The sequence below is a fragment of the Emys orbicularis genome, chromosome 21, assembly GCF_028017835.1.
Source record: "Emys orbicularis isolate rEmyOrb1 chromosome 21, rEmyOrb1.hap1, whole genome shotgun sequence".
NCBI lineage: Eukaryota > Metazoa > Chordata > Testudines > Emydidae > Emys > Emys orbicularis.
The window spans coordinates 7620439-7636856 of NC_088703.1; the positions used below are offsets into that span (position 1 = coordinate 7620439).

Genomic DNA, 16418 nt, shown 5'->3' on the forward strand with positions numbered 1-16418 from the left:
AAGCGCTGATCAAAGGGGAGAGCCTGGCTGAAAAGCAACCAGCCAGCCTGTGGTGAGAACCATCTAAGTTTGTAAGGGAATTGAAAGTGTTTAGATCAGCTTAGAATGGGGTTTTTCTTTTATTTCATTTGACCAAATCCAACTTGTTATGCTTTGACTTATAATCACTTAAAATCTATCTTTATAGTTAATAAATTGGTTTGTTTATTCTACCTGAAGCATTTGGTTTGAAGCATGTCAGAGATTCCCCTTGGGATAACAAGCCTGGTCCATATCAATTTCTTTGTTAAATGGACACACTCATATAAGCTCTCAGTGGGCATAACTGGACACTGCAAGACGGAGGTTCCTAGGGTTGTGTCTGGGACCGGCGATATTGGCTAGTGTCATTCGGTTGCACGATCCAAGGAGCAGGTTACATGCCAGAGGCTGTGCGTGAACAGCCCAGGAGTGGGGGTTCTCACAGCAGAGCAGGGTAAGGCTGGCTCCCAGAGTCAAGGATTGGAGTGACCTAGCACATCACCCGTCCAGATAACACCAGAGGGGACGTCACAGTGGCACAGCGGAGCAGGGTGTATGTACAGCTTATTATTCCAAGTGAAGTTCACACTTTAAGCACTGATATTTGTGATTTTAAGTGAGTCTTAAGTGCAGTGGCTAAGAACAGTCAGGAGGCGGTCACAGTTTTGTTGTTTTCTGTTTATTTTGGGTGGGGGGAATAAGCACAAGAAAGCAGAAAAATGACTACCAGTGAGGCAGCTACAAAACTAGAGCTGGCCAGACTGGAAGCTGCAGAGAAGGAAAAGGACCACGAGTTTCAAATGTGACAGGCAGAAATGAGGCTCAAAGAAGCAGCTACGGCCAGGGAAACTGTCATTCCTATAAAGGGAAGGGTAACAACCCTCCTGTGTACAATACTATAAAATCCCTCCTGGCCAGAGACACCAAAATTCTTTTACCTGTAAAGGGTTAAGAAGCTCAGGTAACCTGGCTGACACCTGACCCAAAGGACCAATAAGGGGACAAGATACTTTCAAATCTTGGTGGGGGGAAGGCTTTTGTTTGTGCTCTTTGTTTGGGGGGTTGTTCACTCTTGGGACTAAGAGGGACCGGACATCAATCCGTGCTCTCCAAATCTTTCTGAACAAGTCACTTTTAAGTTTGAAATATGAGAAACAGCCAGGCAAGGCTTGTTAGTTTTATCTTTGTTTTCTCAACTTGTAAATGTTCCTTTTGCTAGAGGGTTTACCTCTGTTTGCTGTAACTTTGAACCTAAGGCTTAGAGGGGGTTCCTCTGGGCTCTGAATCTGATTACCCTGTAAAGTTATTTTCCATCCTGATTTTACAGAGATGATTTTTACCTTTTCTTTAATTAAAATTCTTCTTTTTAAGAACCTGATTGATTTTTCCTTGTTTTAAGATCCAAGGGTTTGAATCGGTGTTCACCAGGAAATTGGTGGAGTCTCTCAAGGCTCCCCAGGGAAGGGTTATAGTACTTGGGAGGGAGATATTTTGGGGGGAAGACAGAGTTTCCAAATGACTCATAAACGATTTGGTGGTGGCAGTTTACTGATAACCTAAGCTGGTAAATAAGCTTAGAGGCAGTGGTGACCTGGAGCCAGTTCCCACTGGTTCGCGGGAACTGGTTGTTAAATTTAGAAGCCCTTTTAGAACTGGTTGTCCCGGTTCTAAAAGGGCTTTGAAATTTAACGAAAGCTCCAGCAGTGCCCTGCCCTGCCCTGCCCTGCCTCCAGCCCCAGCTCACCAGGCTCCGGCTCCACCTCTGCCTCTTCCCGTGGGTGTAATTCCAGGCCCAGGCTAAGGGAAGGTCCTGGAGCAGTGGCAGGGAGCGGAATTGCCAGGGCGATGGGACCCAGCTCTGAACTCACACACGAATTGCTGCTACCGCTGGGTAGCTCGATATCTGCCCACCACCTTCCTCACCCCAGCGGTGCCCCCTGCTGGTGCCTTGGCTGGCAGCATCCTCTGCCCCTGCTGCTCAGACAGCCAGCAAAGAACCGTGGCCGTGACCAAAAGCCACATCCTGGCTCCACCAGCCTCTGCTACACTGGGCACAGGGTCGCTGGGAGCCGCTCCCTGGTCCGGGTCATATGGGAGCTCAGCCTGGGTGATCTAATGGTTCCTTTTGGCCATTCCCTCTGGAAAGTCCTCGGCCTTGCTCTGCCATTCACCACCCCCCCACTCACCTTCCCACGGTGCTGAGTTGCTGGGCAGGGCTGAGCTGGGATATGGTCTCTCTCTCTCACACACACACGCACACACACACACATGCACACACACACACACACACACTGGCCTTACCGGTGCCGATGAGGTGCTGGGGAGGGCTGAGCTGGGACCTGATCACCTGGTTGTCACTGTCCTTGATCTCGTACGCACAGGAGTAATTCCTGGAGCTTGCCCCAGATACTGCGTGGTCATAGTCGTAGGTGAGTTTCCCAGATAAGCCCCTCTGGGACCAAACCTCCTCCCCATCCTGACAGAAGACGATGCGGGAGGCCAGGACATGGGAGATCATGGAGCACTGTAGCCTCACAGAGTCCACCGGCTGGGCAGACGTCTGGCTCAGGTAGAGAGTGGGGGCAGGGAGAGCACCTGGAAGGAGAATGGGTCACAGCCGTCAATGGGACAGGAGGAAAATGGCAGGTGCGAATGTGTCACCTCTTGGATGGAGGCTCTGATTCCAGCCCAGCTGGGGCAGTGCAGCAGGGAGAGAGGTGACCCTTCTGTGAGCCAGGCCCTGACTGCTGGGGGCTGTCTAGGACACGGCCAACACCTCGGCCTGCCCCCACAGCCCATGCAGTGAAGGACAGTCGCTCCCCAGGTGACAGCCCAGGAGTTGTGTCCAGAGTCTAACTGCTCCGACATCTATTCTAATATCCTCCCTGTCTTTGTGCCCCTCGTGCCCTGCAGTACCCAGCGGGCACAGGGGAAACCGGGGTCTATTCCAGGCCTAGGCAAAGGGCAGGTCCTGGAGCAGTGGCAGGGAGTGGATCCCCCTTTACCGGGAATTGCCAGGGTGATGGGGCCCAGTTAGGGTGACCAGACAGCAAATGTGAAAAATCAGGACGGGGGTGGGGGATAATAGGAGCCTATATAAGAAAGAGACCCAAAAATCAAGACTGTCCCCATAAAAATCGGGACATCTGGTCACCCTAGGCCCAGTTCTGAATTGCTGCTGCCGCTGGGCAGGTCAATATCTGCCTGCCATCTTCCCCACCCCAGTGGTGCCCCCTGCTGGTGCCTTGGCTGGCAGCATCCCCTGCCCCTGCTGCCCAGGCAGCCAGCAAAGAAACGCGGCTATGATGAAAAAAATACATCCCAGCTCAGCCAGCCCCTGCTGGGCTGGACACAGAATCGCTGGGTGTAGCTCCCTGCCCAGGTCATATGGAAGCTCAGCTTGAGTGAGCTAATGGTCCCTTCTGGCCGTACCCTCTTGAAAGCCCCCTGCCTGGCCAGGCTGAGTGTTGACGGTGCTGCTGATATTTAAGGATGAGGTGCAGGCTGCATCTGTGGGAGGAGCTCCAGAGACAGCCTTGCCGCCACGAGGGGCTGGAGCCGGTATCATGGGAAAGTAAATCCATTGAGGTCAGAGCCGCGGTGTTCTCTGCTTCCCGGGGCCAGTGTCCCAGAAGTGAGATGGGCCGTGGATGTGACTATCTGCATTTCACACTGGCCCCGGGTCACAGGAGAGAGGCATCGGGGCAGGGAAGGGTCAGCTGGGAGACCTGCGTGCCCCGCTCAGATCTCACACAGCCCCATCTGCTTTCCTGTGCCATTGCTGCTGGCACCGCACTGAGCCTGGCCGGGCAGGGGGCTTTCAAGAGGGTACGGCCAGAAGGGACCATTAGATCATTCAGGCTGAGCTTCCCTGGGTAGATTGGGGACAGACAGACAGATGGACTCACCGGGAGCTGAGCAGATCTCCTGGCTGCTGGGACTCAGTGCTGGGAACAGAAAGGTGCCGTGTGTTCAGTGAAGGGCTAGAATCGCCCCTGAAAAGCTGATGGGGTCTCTGCTCTCCCCATGGCCCCCACTCCCGAGATGACAGTGCCCCCTGCAGAGAGGGGCGGGCTCTGGGTCGGTAACATGCCCCATTGCCCTCCCCAGCCCCATGCACTGAACGGGATTCACATGCAGGAACCTGGGAACCAAGGCCCCCCTCTCTCTTCCACACAGAGGAGCATGGGGCCTGGTTCCAGCCCCACCCATCCCACCAGGGACACCCCTGCCTGCTCCATAGGGCTGTGCCAGGCACTGTGCAGAGCCCTGAACCCCCAGGTCCCCTCTGGGCTGGTGAGGCCCATGCAGGCGGCCTGGAGGGTTCTCATGCTCCCGGGGGATCAGCACTGAGAGTCTCTGTACAGGGCTCTGCTAACAGCCCGGCAGCGCCTACGTTCATCCCCAGACCCGTTAACTGAGCTCAGCCCCTCACTTCCCCAGCAGAGCCTGCAGCAGGGAACACACTACGGACAGACAGAGGGACAGGGCCAGACCTGATATGGATGTTTGAGAGTCAGGCCCAAAGCAGAACCCTCGATCCCAACCCCCTCTTGTCGGTAACAGAACCAGAGCCCAGCCTGGATCCCAGGTCAGTGTCTCTGGCCCCTCGGTAACAGGGGCCCTGGGGTTGGACCCCGATAATCCCCCACCCTCCAAAGGCAACAGCCCTCCCTGCTCTCTCTGCCTCCAGGCTGAGCTGACACCCCATGAGCATCCTCCCCCAAGCCCAGCCTGTCCTGACTCCGTGTGCCTGGCGTGGAGAGCTGGGCCCAGTGACACACCAGGGGTTTGAATACAGCCAAATGCCAGGTCACAGCTCCCAACATGGAATGTCAGCCAAGCCATCAGCCTGGGGCCTGGGCTGGGAAAGCAGGGACCCGCGGAAGGATTTCAAGGTCCTAGGGGAAATGTAACTCGACATGAAATCCCAGGGCACTGCAGGGGAACAGGGCTTATGCACCCCTGGGCTGTGTAATGAGGAGAGCAGGGAGCAGGAGCAGGGAGGGGATTTCCCCCAGTGTGCGATCTTGGTGTGGCCGATACTGGATCCTGCATCAAGTTCTGGGGGCCCCTGTTTAAAAGGGTGTTATAAAAGTGCAGCGGGTGCAGGGCAGAGCCAGAAAAATGCTGCGAGGGCTGGAGAAGAGGCCTCACAGGAGAGGCCGGGGGACCTCCGTGTGTGGAGCTGCTCAGACAGCTGGGCAGGTCATGGTATCCAAGCTCCTTCCTGGGGAGAAAACCCCAGGGGCTGACGGGCTCCTCGGTGCAGCAGAGACAGGCAGAACCAGACCCGAGGGCTGGACGCTGAGTCTGGGCAAACTCCAGTGAGAAAGGCAGCAGCAGTTTCTCCCCATGCAGGGGATTAACCCCTGGTGCCAGCTCCCCAGGGAAGTGGGGGAGTCACAGCCAGGCCACAGGCCTTTCTGGGAGATGCTTTAGTCAAACACAAGTGACTGGGCTCAGTGCAGGGGAGCTGGGGGAAGTTCTCTGCTCTGGGCTAACAGGGGGTCAGACTGGATGGGCTAATGGTCCCTCCTGGCCTGAAACTCTGTGAAGCTGTGACTGTAACCCCAGCCTGGGCCGATTGCTAGCCCCGGGCCATCTCCAGCACTGAGCACTGGCCCTGTGCTGGTTTGGGACAATCCCACTCCCTCGAACATCACAACAGCACAAACCTCTCTGCCACTGAAGAGGATTTGCTGACAGTCTGAGCCAGGGGCTGCTCTTGGTTCTGTTTCCTTCCAACCTGCTACAAATTAGCATGGGATCCCAGATACTCACAGTGCAGCAAGAGGCAGAGAGACAGGATCATCGGGGCGGTAGGATGGATAGAGCCCAGCGGGGTTGGGAGGGGACAATCCGCAGTCACTCCCTGCTCCCACCTGCCCTCTCTGCCCTGTCTGACTTCAGGAGAAGGAAAGCTCTGGGCTCTCTCTCTGCTCCAATCTGCCCTGTCCACTTCCCAGGGTTGGATGCTCCAGCCAGTCCCGTCCCTGCTCCCAGGACCCCTGGGGTCTTTAGGGCTCAGGCAGCAGTGATTCTGCAGCCTCTCTCTGACCTGTTCTGTCCCCTCCTCAGGTCTGATATTCACCACCACTCCCCATTTCCTTCCCCACGCCACCCCCCTTCCCTGTCCCGACTGCAGCATCTCTATTTAGGGCTGCAGGATTGAGAACTGCAAGATCGAAGAAGCCTGGTTTGCTTGTTTGAGTTTAAACATATCACTGAGGAAACACCTCCCATCCCATGTCACTGCCTGGGGACCGAGACAGCCCTGCGGGAAGCCAAGCAGCAGAGGGCCTCAAGAGAAACCTGTCAGGAGCACAAGGCAGAGCAGTTTTGCAGATCAACTTTTCCCAGTAATTGATGCAGAAACTGATTGTCCTGGGATGGTGGCTGGGCACATTTCACCCCTGGGATGGAGTCAGCTCTGCAGAGCAGCTGGACAGGGGATGTTTGGGGGAGCTCAGATGCTCAGGTGAGGGTCAGACGAGCACAGTGTGAAACTCCCTGTTAGAAGCAGTTCCCAGAAGTCAGCAGGGTGGAAAAGGGTAAATATTTTTGGAAATTTTTTAAAAAATAATTGTTTCACATCTTTTTGTTAAAAAACATTTTTGTATTACACCCCCCTCCCCCATTCCTGCCCTTCTCTTGATGGCAATATAGTAAAAATGGAGGGGGCAGAAATCTAAAACCTGAAAACTGTTTAAACAATCTTTTAAAAAGTGGGTTGTTTAAAGGAAAATGTTCATTGTTTTTTAATTTTCCAATTTTGTTTTTACAAACCCCCCAAAACAGTTTTAATTTTGTCTTTGGAAAATATTTGACAAAAACTCTCACTAAAAATCTGTCATTTTTAGATCACAGCATTGTGGTGGCTCTAGCGCAGAGTGATCCCCCGGGGCTGTGGGTCAGGCTGAGCTTCTGGCACCCTTGGATGGCAGCCGGGCCCTGCTTGGAGCTCAGACAATGCTGCCCAGAAAGGGGCTGATCCAAAGCCCCTTGGTGTCAATGGAAAGACTCCACTGACTTCACTGGCCGTGGGATCAGGCCACCGTGTAAGAGGGTCCGTTCTCTTGTGACAGAGAAATGGCTCCGGAGCTTTCACTTGGAGAGACCCCAACCCAGACCCCCCACAGGACCAGGAACAGGGAATGTCTCCACCAAGGGAGGGTGAAAGGGAGGTTGATGACAGGATCATGAACAGTGCATAGCGGGCAGGGCCGGCTCCAGGCACCAGCTGAGCAAGCTGGTGCTTTGAGCGGCAGATTGTTGGAGGTGGCATTCTGCCCAATCGTAGGGCGGCACGGCCGCTTTTTGTTTTTGTTTTTTTGTTTTGTTTTTTGTTCTTGTTCCGCTCGGGATGCCCTGTAGGGGGCGGCGGGGCGGAGAACCAGAGCGCCCTGCAGGACAGTCCTCTTCCCTCCCTCCCCGCCGACCGGAGCGGAGCCCTCGCGGCAGGCGGCAGGAGGCGGCGCAGCGGGAGGGGCCGCGTGGCAGTGCCCCTGCTGTAGCCCTGGCCGCCCCTTCTCTCTCTCTCCCGCCAGCTCCCTCCCCTCAGCCAGTCCCCCTGCACCCGCGCTCCAGCCGCGCCGCAGGTTTTTTTTTTTTTTGCTTGGGGCGGCCAAAAAGCCAGAGCCGGCCCTGATAGCGGGATGTAAATAAGGGGAATTTACCCCCTGCCTCTCCAGTCAGAGCTGCAAACACAGCTGAGAAGCAAGAGCCTCCGCAGAGTGAGTTCCTCCTGCTGCACAGACCCTGCAGCTGCCGCACTGCACAGACCCTGAAAGATGCAGAGAGACGGCTCCATACAGGGAAGAAAAGACCAGGGCTCCTCTCTGCACTAGTGCTTCAACAGAGACTTGAAAGGCATCAGCTGCACAGAGCCTGAGAGATTGATTGTCGATAGATCGATGGCTATGTATGGGGATAGAGACATAAACAGAGGATGCATAGGGGATAGAGAGATACAATATTATTTTTAAATACCATGCTTGGTTTATCACATGGTTAAGCACAGAGAACAAGACTTTAAGAAAGTATTACTGACTTTGAGATACCAATTTAGGCCTCTTAAAGGGCTGATTTCTAGCAGGTGGGGGCTCATTGCAGTCTATCTGTCACCCCTTAACGTCTCCCAAGTTGGGCTGCCAAAATCACTGGTCATTTTGGAAAGTTTGGCCAGAAGTACTTGTGCCAATTATGCATGTGCTGAATCTGTGTATGAGACCAGCTCTTGGGTTACAAGGGGCTGCATTCCCACAGCCAGTGGTGAGCTGGAGCCGGTTCCCACCGGTTCGCAGGATCCGGTTGTTAAATTTAGAAGCCCTTTTAGAACCGGTTGTCCCAGTTCTAAAAGGGCTTTTAAATTTAACAAAAGCTCCAGCAGCTCCCTGCCCTGCCTCCAGCTCCAGCTCACCTGGCTCCGGCTCCACCTCTGCCTCCTCCCCTGAAGGCTCCCCCTCCCGCTTCCTGCGAATCAGCTGTTCGCACAGGAAGCCTGGGAGGGTTGAGAAGGAAGCAGCAGCTTCCTGTAGGTGAGCTGGGGCGGGGGCGCTAGAAGGGCTCCAGGTGCCGCGCGGCTCCGGGCAGCCCCAGCCCTGACTCCGGCCGGGCGGCGCGGCTGTGGGCCAGCCCCTGACTTCGGCCCGGCCAGCGGCTCCGGCCCCGATTTCGGGCCGGCCAGCAGCTCCAGCCTGGGCCCCGGCTCCGGGCCGGCCCGCAGCTCCGACCTCTGCTCCCAGCCCCGACTCCGAAAGGCGCAGCCCCCACCTCCAGGCAGCGCCGTAAGGGGGGCAGGAAGCAGGGAGGGGGTGTTGGATAGAGGGCGGGGGGTGGATTAGGGTCGGGACTCAGGGCGGTCAGAGGGCAGGGAACAGGGGAATTGAATGGTGGCAAGGGTCCTGAGAGAGCAGTCAGGAAGGAGCAAGGGTGTTGGATGGGGTGGTGGGGGGCAGTCAGGGGCAGGAGTTCCAGGGGCAGTCGGGACAGAGAGGAGGGGTGGTTGGATGGGGCATTGGTCCCGGGGGGCCATCAGGAATGAGAGGAGGGGTTGGATGGGGTGGCAGGGAGCAGTTAGGGGAGAGGGAAGGGGGGTGGATGGGACAGGGGTCCCAGGGGTGGGGTATCAAGGAACGTGGGGGGTTGGATGGGGCAGGAGTCCCGGGGGGCGGGGAGAGCACAATGACCTCGTGGGGTGAGGAGGAGGGAACCGGTTGTTAATATTTTGGCAGCTCATCACTGCTTAGGAGGCTTTCATGGGGGTCCCCACATCTGTACCCTAGAGTTCAGAGTGGGGAAGGAACCTTGACAGAAACTATGGAGAGAGAGGCAGCCAGAGAGGAGGCTGCACACAGAAGGGTCATGGAAGAAAAAGAGAGAGAGAGAGAGAGATAGAAGAAAGAGAAAAAGAGAGAGAGCGAAAACACCAACTGGACTTGCTAGAGAAGCAGAACCAGAACCCCCCCACGCCAACGACCCCCATCACTCAAAAAATCCAGAAGTGGGAACACTTATGTCCTGCATACAGTGAGGACAATGATATTGCTGAATATCTGATTATCTTTGAAAGGCTGTGTGTACTACATGAAATCCCTGATAAGAGAGTTCCTACCCTGATTGCGAAATTAACTGGAAAAGCTCGAAATGTATTCAGTGGAATGCCTATTGAAGGTGCTTTAGACTATTGTAAATTTAAAGATACTGTTTTGCGAAGGTTTCCGATTACCCCTGAAACATATAGAGTTACATTTAGGAATCTTAAGAGGGATATTGGAATGAGTAATGGGGAATATGCAAACGAAAGATTTGTTGGGAAAATGGGTGAGGGGTAAAGAGGTGGTGAGTTTTGAGGGAATGTTGGATCTTGTTGCTCAAGAGCATTTCCTAAGCGTGTGTAAGGCTGGTGTAAAGCAGTGTCTATGGGACAAAGATGTAAAGTCTGTGGATGTGGCTTTTTTAGCAGATGCCTTTAAACAGAATCAGGCATCTATTGAGGGCAGGCCACAGACTGAGGGGTTTAAAACTGATGGGAAGGGAGGATCCCATTTTGCCCCTGGGAAGAAAGAAGGGGGTTTGGAGCCTAAACATTTTCTTTCCCAAAAACATTATGTTAACCCTCATCCCAAATCCCCTGTAAAAGCAGAAGAGCCCAAAAGGTGCTATCAGTGTAATCCCACTGATCACCTGAGGAATAAATGTCCTGTGCTAGGAGGAAGCCAGCAACCAATAGCTCATGTTAGTTCTGCTGTCCTCAACACAGAAACCCCCCAAGCAATTGAAATCTATCATATTGGTTCTGTGAGATTAGCCTCTGCAGAGCCAGACATGGAGCATGTTAAGGCTGTCCAAATTGATGGCAGGGAATACTAGGGGCAGAGGGATACAGGGGCCCCGATCTCTCTGGTTACACAGAGTATGGTCCCAAAGGCCAGTATGTTGCCTGGCCAAATGGCAGAGATTATGGGGGTGGGTGAAAGCAGATTCCTCGTACCACTCGCTAGAATCTATGTGGTTTGGAAAGTGGTTTGACTGTGGGGGTAATAGAACACCTCTCAGTCGACCTGCTTCTTGGTAATGATTTTTTCTGTGTAACTCAGGTTAAAGTATTTGCCTGCAGCAGGAGGGAATTTCATGCTGGGACCCCCGAGGGAAAGGGTAAGGTCTCAGGAACTGCTGAGAGAATGGGAGAGAGTCTCCTTGATTCTTCTACAGCTGGGGGAAGCCACGTGCTTCCAGGTGGAGAGTGGTTGAGACCAACTCCCACACTGCAACTGGAGGCAGCACCACATCAGGAAGGGACGGGGGGTGTAATGCCTGCCAGGGAGAGAACTGTCCAGGTTCTTAGCTCCCAGCAGGTCGCAGCTGAACCAGAGGCAAAACCAGCTCTAGGGAGCATAGAGCAATGTGTCCCAGAGGAGGGGCAGAAAATCTCAGAAACCACTGAGGTGGGTGAGGATTCCTGTGATTCTGTAACACAGGGAAGCAGGGTGCTTCCAAGTATGGGAGGGGCTGAGACTAGCTCCTTTCCAGCAGAAGGTAACATGCCCTCAGACACACAGGCAGGAGAGGTGTTGTCAGTGATAAAGGAAACAGTTGTTAGCTGGCAGATTATTGCAGCTGAACGAGAGACAGAACCCTTCCTAGGGAGCACAGAGAAATGTGTCTTAGGAGGGGGCCCAGAGGAGGAAACTGGGGAAGGAATAGTGGGGGTAAAGGAATGTCTCCTCACTAGTCAATTGGGGCAGGATGCCCAGGACACTCGGAGGATGGCTGGGTCAGCCTCTGTGCACCCAGGCACTCAGCCTGTGACCCAGGTTTTGAGAAGGGACCGTGTACCTGACCTCCTGGAGGGGAGCAGTCACACAGCTGACTTCTCAGGGACAGAGAAAGGGGTGGCAGAGGGTACCCGATCCAGGTCCCAGTTTTTCAGGATGCTATTTCTGATAAGTGTGTGGAAAGTAACTGTGTCTCTTTACATCAAGATGCAGCTCCAAAGCCTGTGACGGCAGAGGAGTTGAGACCAGGAAATTGCCAGGGTCTGTGAGAACACAAATGACCAAACTGACAGAGAAGGGGGTGTTTTCCCCCAGGCTGGTGAGGCACAGAGAGCAGTTATGGGAAAGTTGCTGGGGAAATGTGAATCTGATCAAAGGGTAAACACCCCTAGACCAGAGAGCACAGATCACAGCCCTCAAGGGGGCAGGGAAGGACTCAGTGCTGGGAGGGGGAAACACAGGGTAACCCCAAAAGGGGAGCTGGATTTTTTGCATATGTACAGTCCTGGGGTTGGGAGACCGCTCCCCAAAGGGCCAGCCAATGTGCAGGATCCCCCTGAACATCTATCTTGCCAGACCCTGAGGCACCAAAATTCCAGAAACACGATTAAATTAAGAGCCCACACAGAGGGGAACACTGCAAAGAAAGAAAAGCCAGTGACTGATTACATGGGAAAGAGTCAAAGGACATCATGGGTAATGACCAAACTAACCTCAAACTACACTATCTGAACAGAGAGAGTGGTATCATAAAGATACTTTTAAACACCCATCTGTGATAAAAATGTTGGTATTAATGTTAAGTTTTGGGGATAAGAATTTTGACACGGATCTTAAACCTTATGATAATGCTACTTTTCAATTAATACCTGTAAACAGGTTTAAATCTTATCACAGCAGAGAAACCATAAAAAACCTGGTTTGCTGTGTGTGAATGGGGAAACTGAGGCACGCTGCCTCATGGCCTTAATGGCTGGATGCCAAGAGAACTATAACAAAAACTGCATTCGAGCTAGTCAGTGACGAACCCTCCTGCAGTAATCTAAGGGAGGTGTGACGCTCTGTACCTCGGGGGATCACCCAGCACCCCCATGTTCATCCTTATAAAACAGGGGTAGGCAACCTTTCAGAAGTGGTGTGCTGAGTCTTCATTTATCCACTCTAATTTAAGGTTTTGCGTGCCAGTCATACATTTTAACGTTTTTTAGAAGGTCTCTCTCTATAAGTCTATATTATATAACTAAACTATTGTGGAAGCAGAGAAAGAACTGACAGGAAGGGGATTGCAATGCATGACAGTTAGTTAGCAAGAGTCAGGCTAACTGTAACCTTAATAACGTGAGATTTGTAGAAGCGAGGAATGTGTGAGGCGAGTGGGAAAGAACTGTGTGAGAAGTTGTTGCGACCTTGTGTAGATAATATGGAATGTAGACTAAGAGTGTACATTAGTGAGCAAAACAAGATATCAGAATGACCTATGTATAAACAAAATGCAGCTGTTGCTCATTATTGTCTGTAACAAAAGGTATAAATGCTTGCTGTCATTGTTTACCTGTTGAGAGACCTGTTTAGCTCTCTCCCTCTATGCAATTGATAGAGAGAAAATAAAGTATCTGACTTGCTGTACCCAAACAAAAAGTGAGAACTCTGTTATTCTCCGACAATTTGGGGGTTCGTCCGGGATAGCAACGCCCGCAGAGGCACCGGCAGCTGCTACAGATCGTTCCCCTTCGAACCCCATGGCGCCACAATAGAGGTAGGAGACCTTTTGAAATCTCTATTGGGGTGTCGGAGGAGGACTGTCCGTGGGGCCGTCTGTCCCTGTTGGGCTCACGCCATCCGAACTTATTGACTGTGCAACAAGGTCAGATGCAGAGCGGGTTAGGGGAATTGTTTGCCGCCCCCGTATGCATATGCGAGGTGCATAGGTATGCACCTGTGTTGAGGAGTTGTTACCGCCTCAGGAGGGGTTTTTACCGCCTCGAGTATAGAGTCCGGACTGAGGGGTTGTTACCGCCTCAGGAGGGGTTTTTACCACCTCGAGTGATGCATCGTGGTACTTGGGAATAGTGCCAGGAATAGAGGCCTCGGTGTGTGTGTGTGTGTGTGTGTACACACCAGTGTGAATTGAGTGTTACTGGAACACGCCCAGAGTACTCTGCGAAGTCTTTTGGCTCGTGACCAGAACTACTCTAACGCAAGCCCGGTAACTAGAGGATCTTTTAGGAGATCCGACCCACGGTGGGCTAACTCGGCCTGGCATCGTCCGGCGAGGAGGCTACCTGGCTCTAGGAGTGTGTGAACCCATCTTCCCTCCCCTTTTCCTCTCCGTGTGAGCCACTGACAGTCTGATCATCTCACTGGATGCAACAGAGTAAGCGGTGCCGTCTCTCTGAGATTAGCCGATGCTCTTTGCTGAAGGGAGGTGTAGGAGGGTCATGGCCATCCTTGTTAGCCTCTCCTGTATGAGTACCCTGTAGGGAGAGATCCTTAGTTTATGTGCCGCTAGAGCGGACAGGGCTTCCTCCCTGTGTGTGTGAGATTGGAAAATGGGTGGGGGACAGTCTAAGTTTTCCCTCTCACCCCCTAAGGGTACCCCAGCTTATTTCATGTACGTACATTATGGTCCTAAAACCTGCAGGTATTTAGACAATTGGAATATTTACATGTGTAAAAAATTCATCTAAACAATGCCCACTAGAAGGTACCTTCAATCTAGATAAGATCATACATCTCAGAGGAGCTTTTAATCACCAAAAAGCCTCTGACACACAATGGGAGCAATTTGTCTATTGAGGAAAGGAATGGGTTAATTTGAAATTCAGCTTGGTCCAGAGATAAAGAGAAAGTTAATCTGTGTTCAAGGTCAAGAATCAATGCAGACCAGGCTAAGTACAAAGAAAAATTGCTTTCGGCCCCAGCTGGCTGTGAAAAAAAATATAGACAGAGTCAAACCAAAGGCAATACAAGTTACAGTGCTGAGATTACATTTGCAAAGCTTAACTGTCCAGTGAGATCCAACAGTCTGCCTTTGCGACCCTGGAGCTGGCATGTTTTGGGGACGCTGAAGAAGCCACAGGCAGCCGGCCTGGACTGAAATCACTGAAAAGACGCCCCAGGAGACCCCAGGGCGTAAAAGAACTGCCCTCCCAAGAGAGGAAGCAAGTTGGAGATTGCACAGCACCTTCTCTGAACGTTGTACACAGCCGTGGCCAGTCTGGACGTATGTGTGTGAGTATGAAAGTGTGCCTACTCTCAGCCGCAGTAAGTCTGAGAACCGGAGAGGGGTTTAGCATTCCTCTCTCCACCGGGAAGGGTGTCAGGTGGATCTACCCCAGTCGTAGCAAGACTGGGCAATAGAGAAGTTGGAGAAAAGGGAAGAGTTGTGTACTTGATAACTAGAATTGAGCAATTAAGAGCATAGATCATGAACCAGGCAGCAGCTCAACCCTACGCCCAGGGCAAGTTGCAAGCCTTGAGACAGGACTTCCAGGCAGAAAAGGAAGCACTGGCTAAGCAAGTACCGGTCCTTAAGGGACTTATCAAAATTTAATTATTTGTGCTCAGTATATGCTGTAAGAGCAGTGTGTTTGCCACAAAAGAAAATTGAATAGTTAAACGCCAATGAGCCATGCATTTTGCCCAGGTGGCAAGCCTCACGAGGGAGGACTTGGGTAGCCTTGTGAGTAAGGATAGTAAGGGAAGAGACCAGGAAGGGTGGGGGCTAGTTGAGAAGCCCACCCTCCTAGCTAAATTGGTACTGGAAGGAAAAGCCGGTGTCCATGGAAGGGACGGTTCAGCGAGAAAAGCAGGATCGGGCCCAAGCGGGCAGGCAACAGATAGAGAGATTGGAAAACAGGTTGGAAACTTTGAGGGCATAGTGGAAGGATAAGGAGACAGTATCTGGTTCTGGTTCTGATCTGGTTCTGTTTTGGGTCTCTGGTAAAATGAATTTCTGTCTTATACATTTGGGCATTAGGTGTGTGAACGGAATTGAGCCTCTCATTCATAATTCCTCAGAGTGGAAGCCATCGCATGCGATGAAGCTCTGAGGTCGAATTGGGATCCTTCTGTCCCGTCCCCTGTAGCGGTCAGTATTAGTAGAAATTCCTGTAATAAGATCCTATTAGGCCATAATTCCCTCTGTTCTCTGTGTAATTCTCTGTTAGACTGTCAGCAGGCAGATGGGTGGGTCTCTGGTAAAACCCTCTAAGGATAGTCCTTTGGATTATATGTTAAGCAAATGGCCCTTACCCGGTGTTCAAAAAGGGATGTCAAGGAAGCGGTTTTTTTACAACTTTGCACCCAGGATTGGCCAGCCCTGGGGACTGTATGGCCCGAGTATGGCTCCTTTGATATTCCTACCCATTTAACTCTCTTGAGCCTGACATTGGAAAACCAACCCTGGGGCAAATGGATTATTGGTTTTGTGGGATCTGTGTTTTATAATTTTGAGATGAATTGGTATTGTTTAAAGTTGCAAAAACCGAGAATACTTTTGCCAGACACAGGAAACTAGTGTTGTTTAATATGGTATTTAGCCTTTAATCCTTAAGGTGACTTAATGCTTTACAAGATTTAAAATGTTTTAAATAAAGACCAAAGGTTGTGGCTGCAGCAGGGTAGTCAAAGCCAGGAGAATAAAAGATTTGAATTTGTTTTTGGGTAACAAAATAGCAGATGAAAGATCTGGTAAAGAGAGAGAAGGACAGTGCCTCTGGCTCTATGTGGTCGAACTGTCTTATTAGGGGTGCATGGAGATTTTGTAAGCACAAAAGAAATAGTTACACCTTGTGTAAAAATTGATGTGGCTAGTGTTGTGGAAATTGAATTGTGGAGAGGATGTGCATTTTCCCCAGAACATGTGCAGTGTATATTGTAGCAGAGGTAAAAGAAATGCAAACCTACCAATATAGGTTGTGTTGTCTCTTTCAGATCACTGTGTGTTTGGAAGCAGGAGTTAGAAGTAAAAGGCAATCAAAAGTCTGGGAAAGTTAATTGTGTCCCTTTTTAAGTAAGAATCTTTAAGCTGTGGATAGCTTTGGATCTGGAAGCAAGCCAGAAAGCATCTGTATTAATGCAATTTTCTAACTAATAAGGTAGAAGCCACTGAAATCT

General features: G+C 51.8%; 1 protein-coding gene across 1 annotated transcript in view; it reads right to left on the reverse strand.

Moving 5' to 3' along the window:
- LOC135892872 (deleted in malignant brain tumors 1 protein-like) overlaps positions 1-16418 on the reverse strand; it is a 246121-nt gene that overhangs the window by 49567 nt on the left and 180136 nt on the right. Inside the window, exons 31-32 of the mRNA XM_065420642.1 lie at positions 8444-8524; positions 2323-2616 (exon numbers count right to left, since the gene is read on the reverse strand). Coding sequence (XP_065276714.1) covers positions 2323-2616; positions 8444-8524 — 375 coding nt within the window. The remainder of the gene's footprint in view (positions 1-2322; positions 2617-8443; positions 8525-16418) is intronic.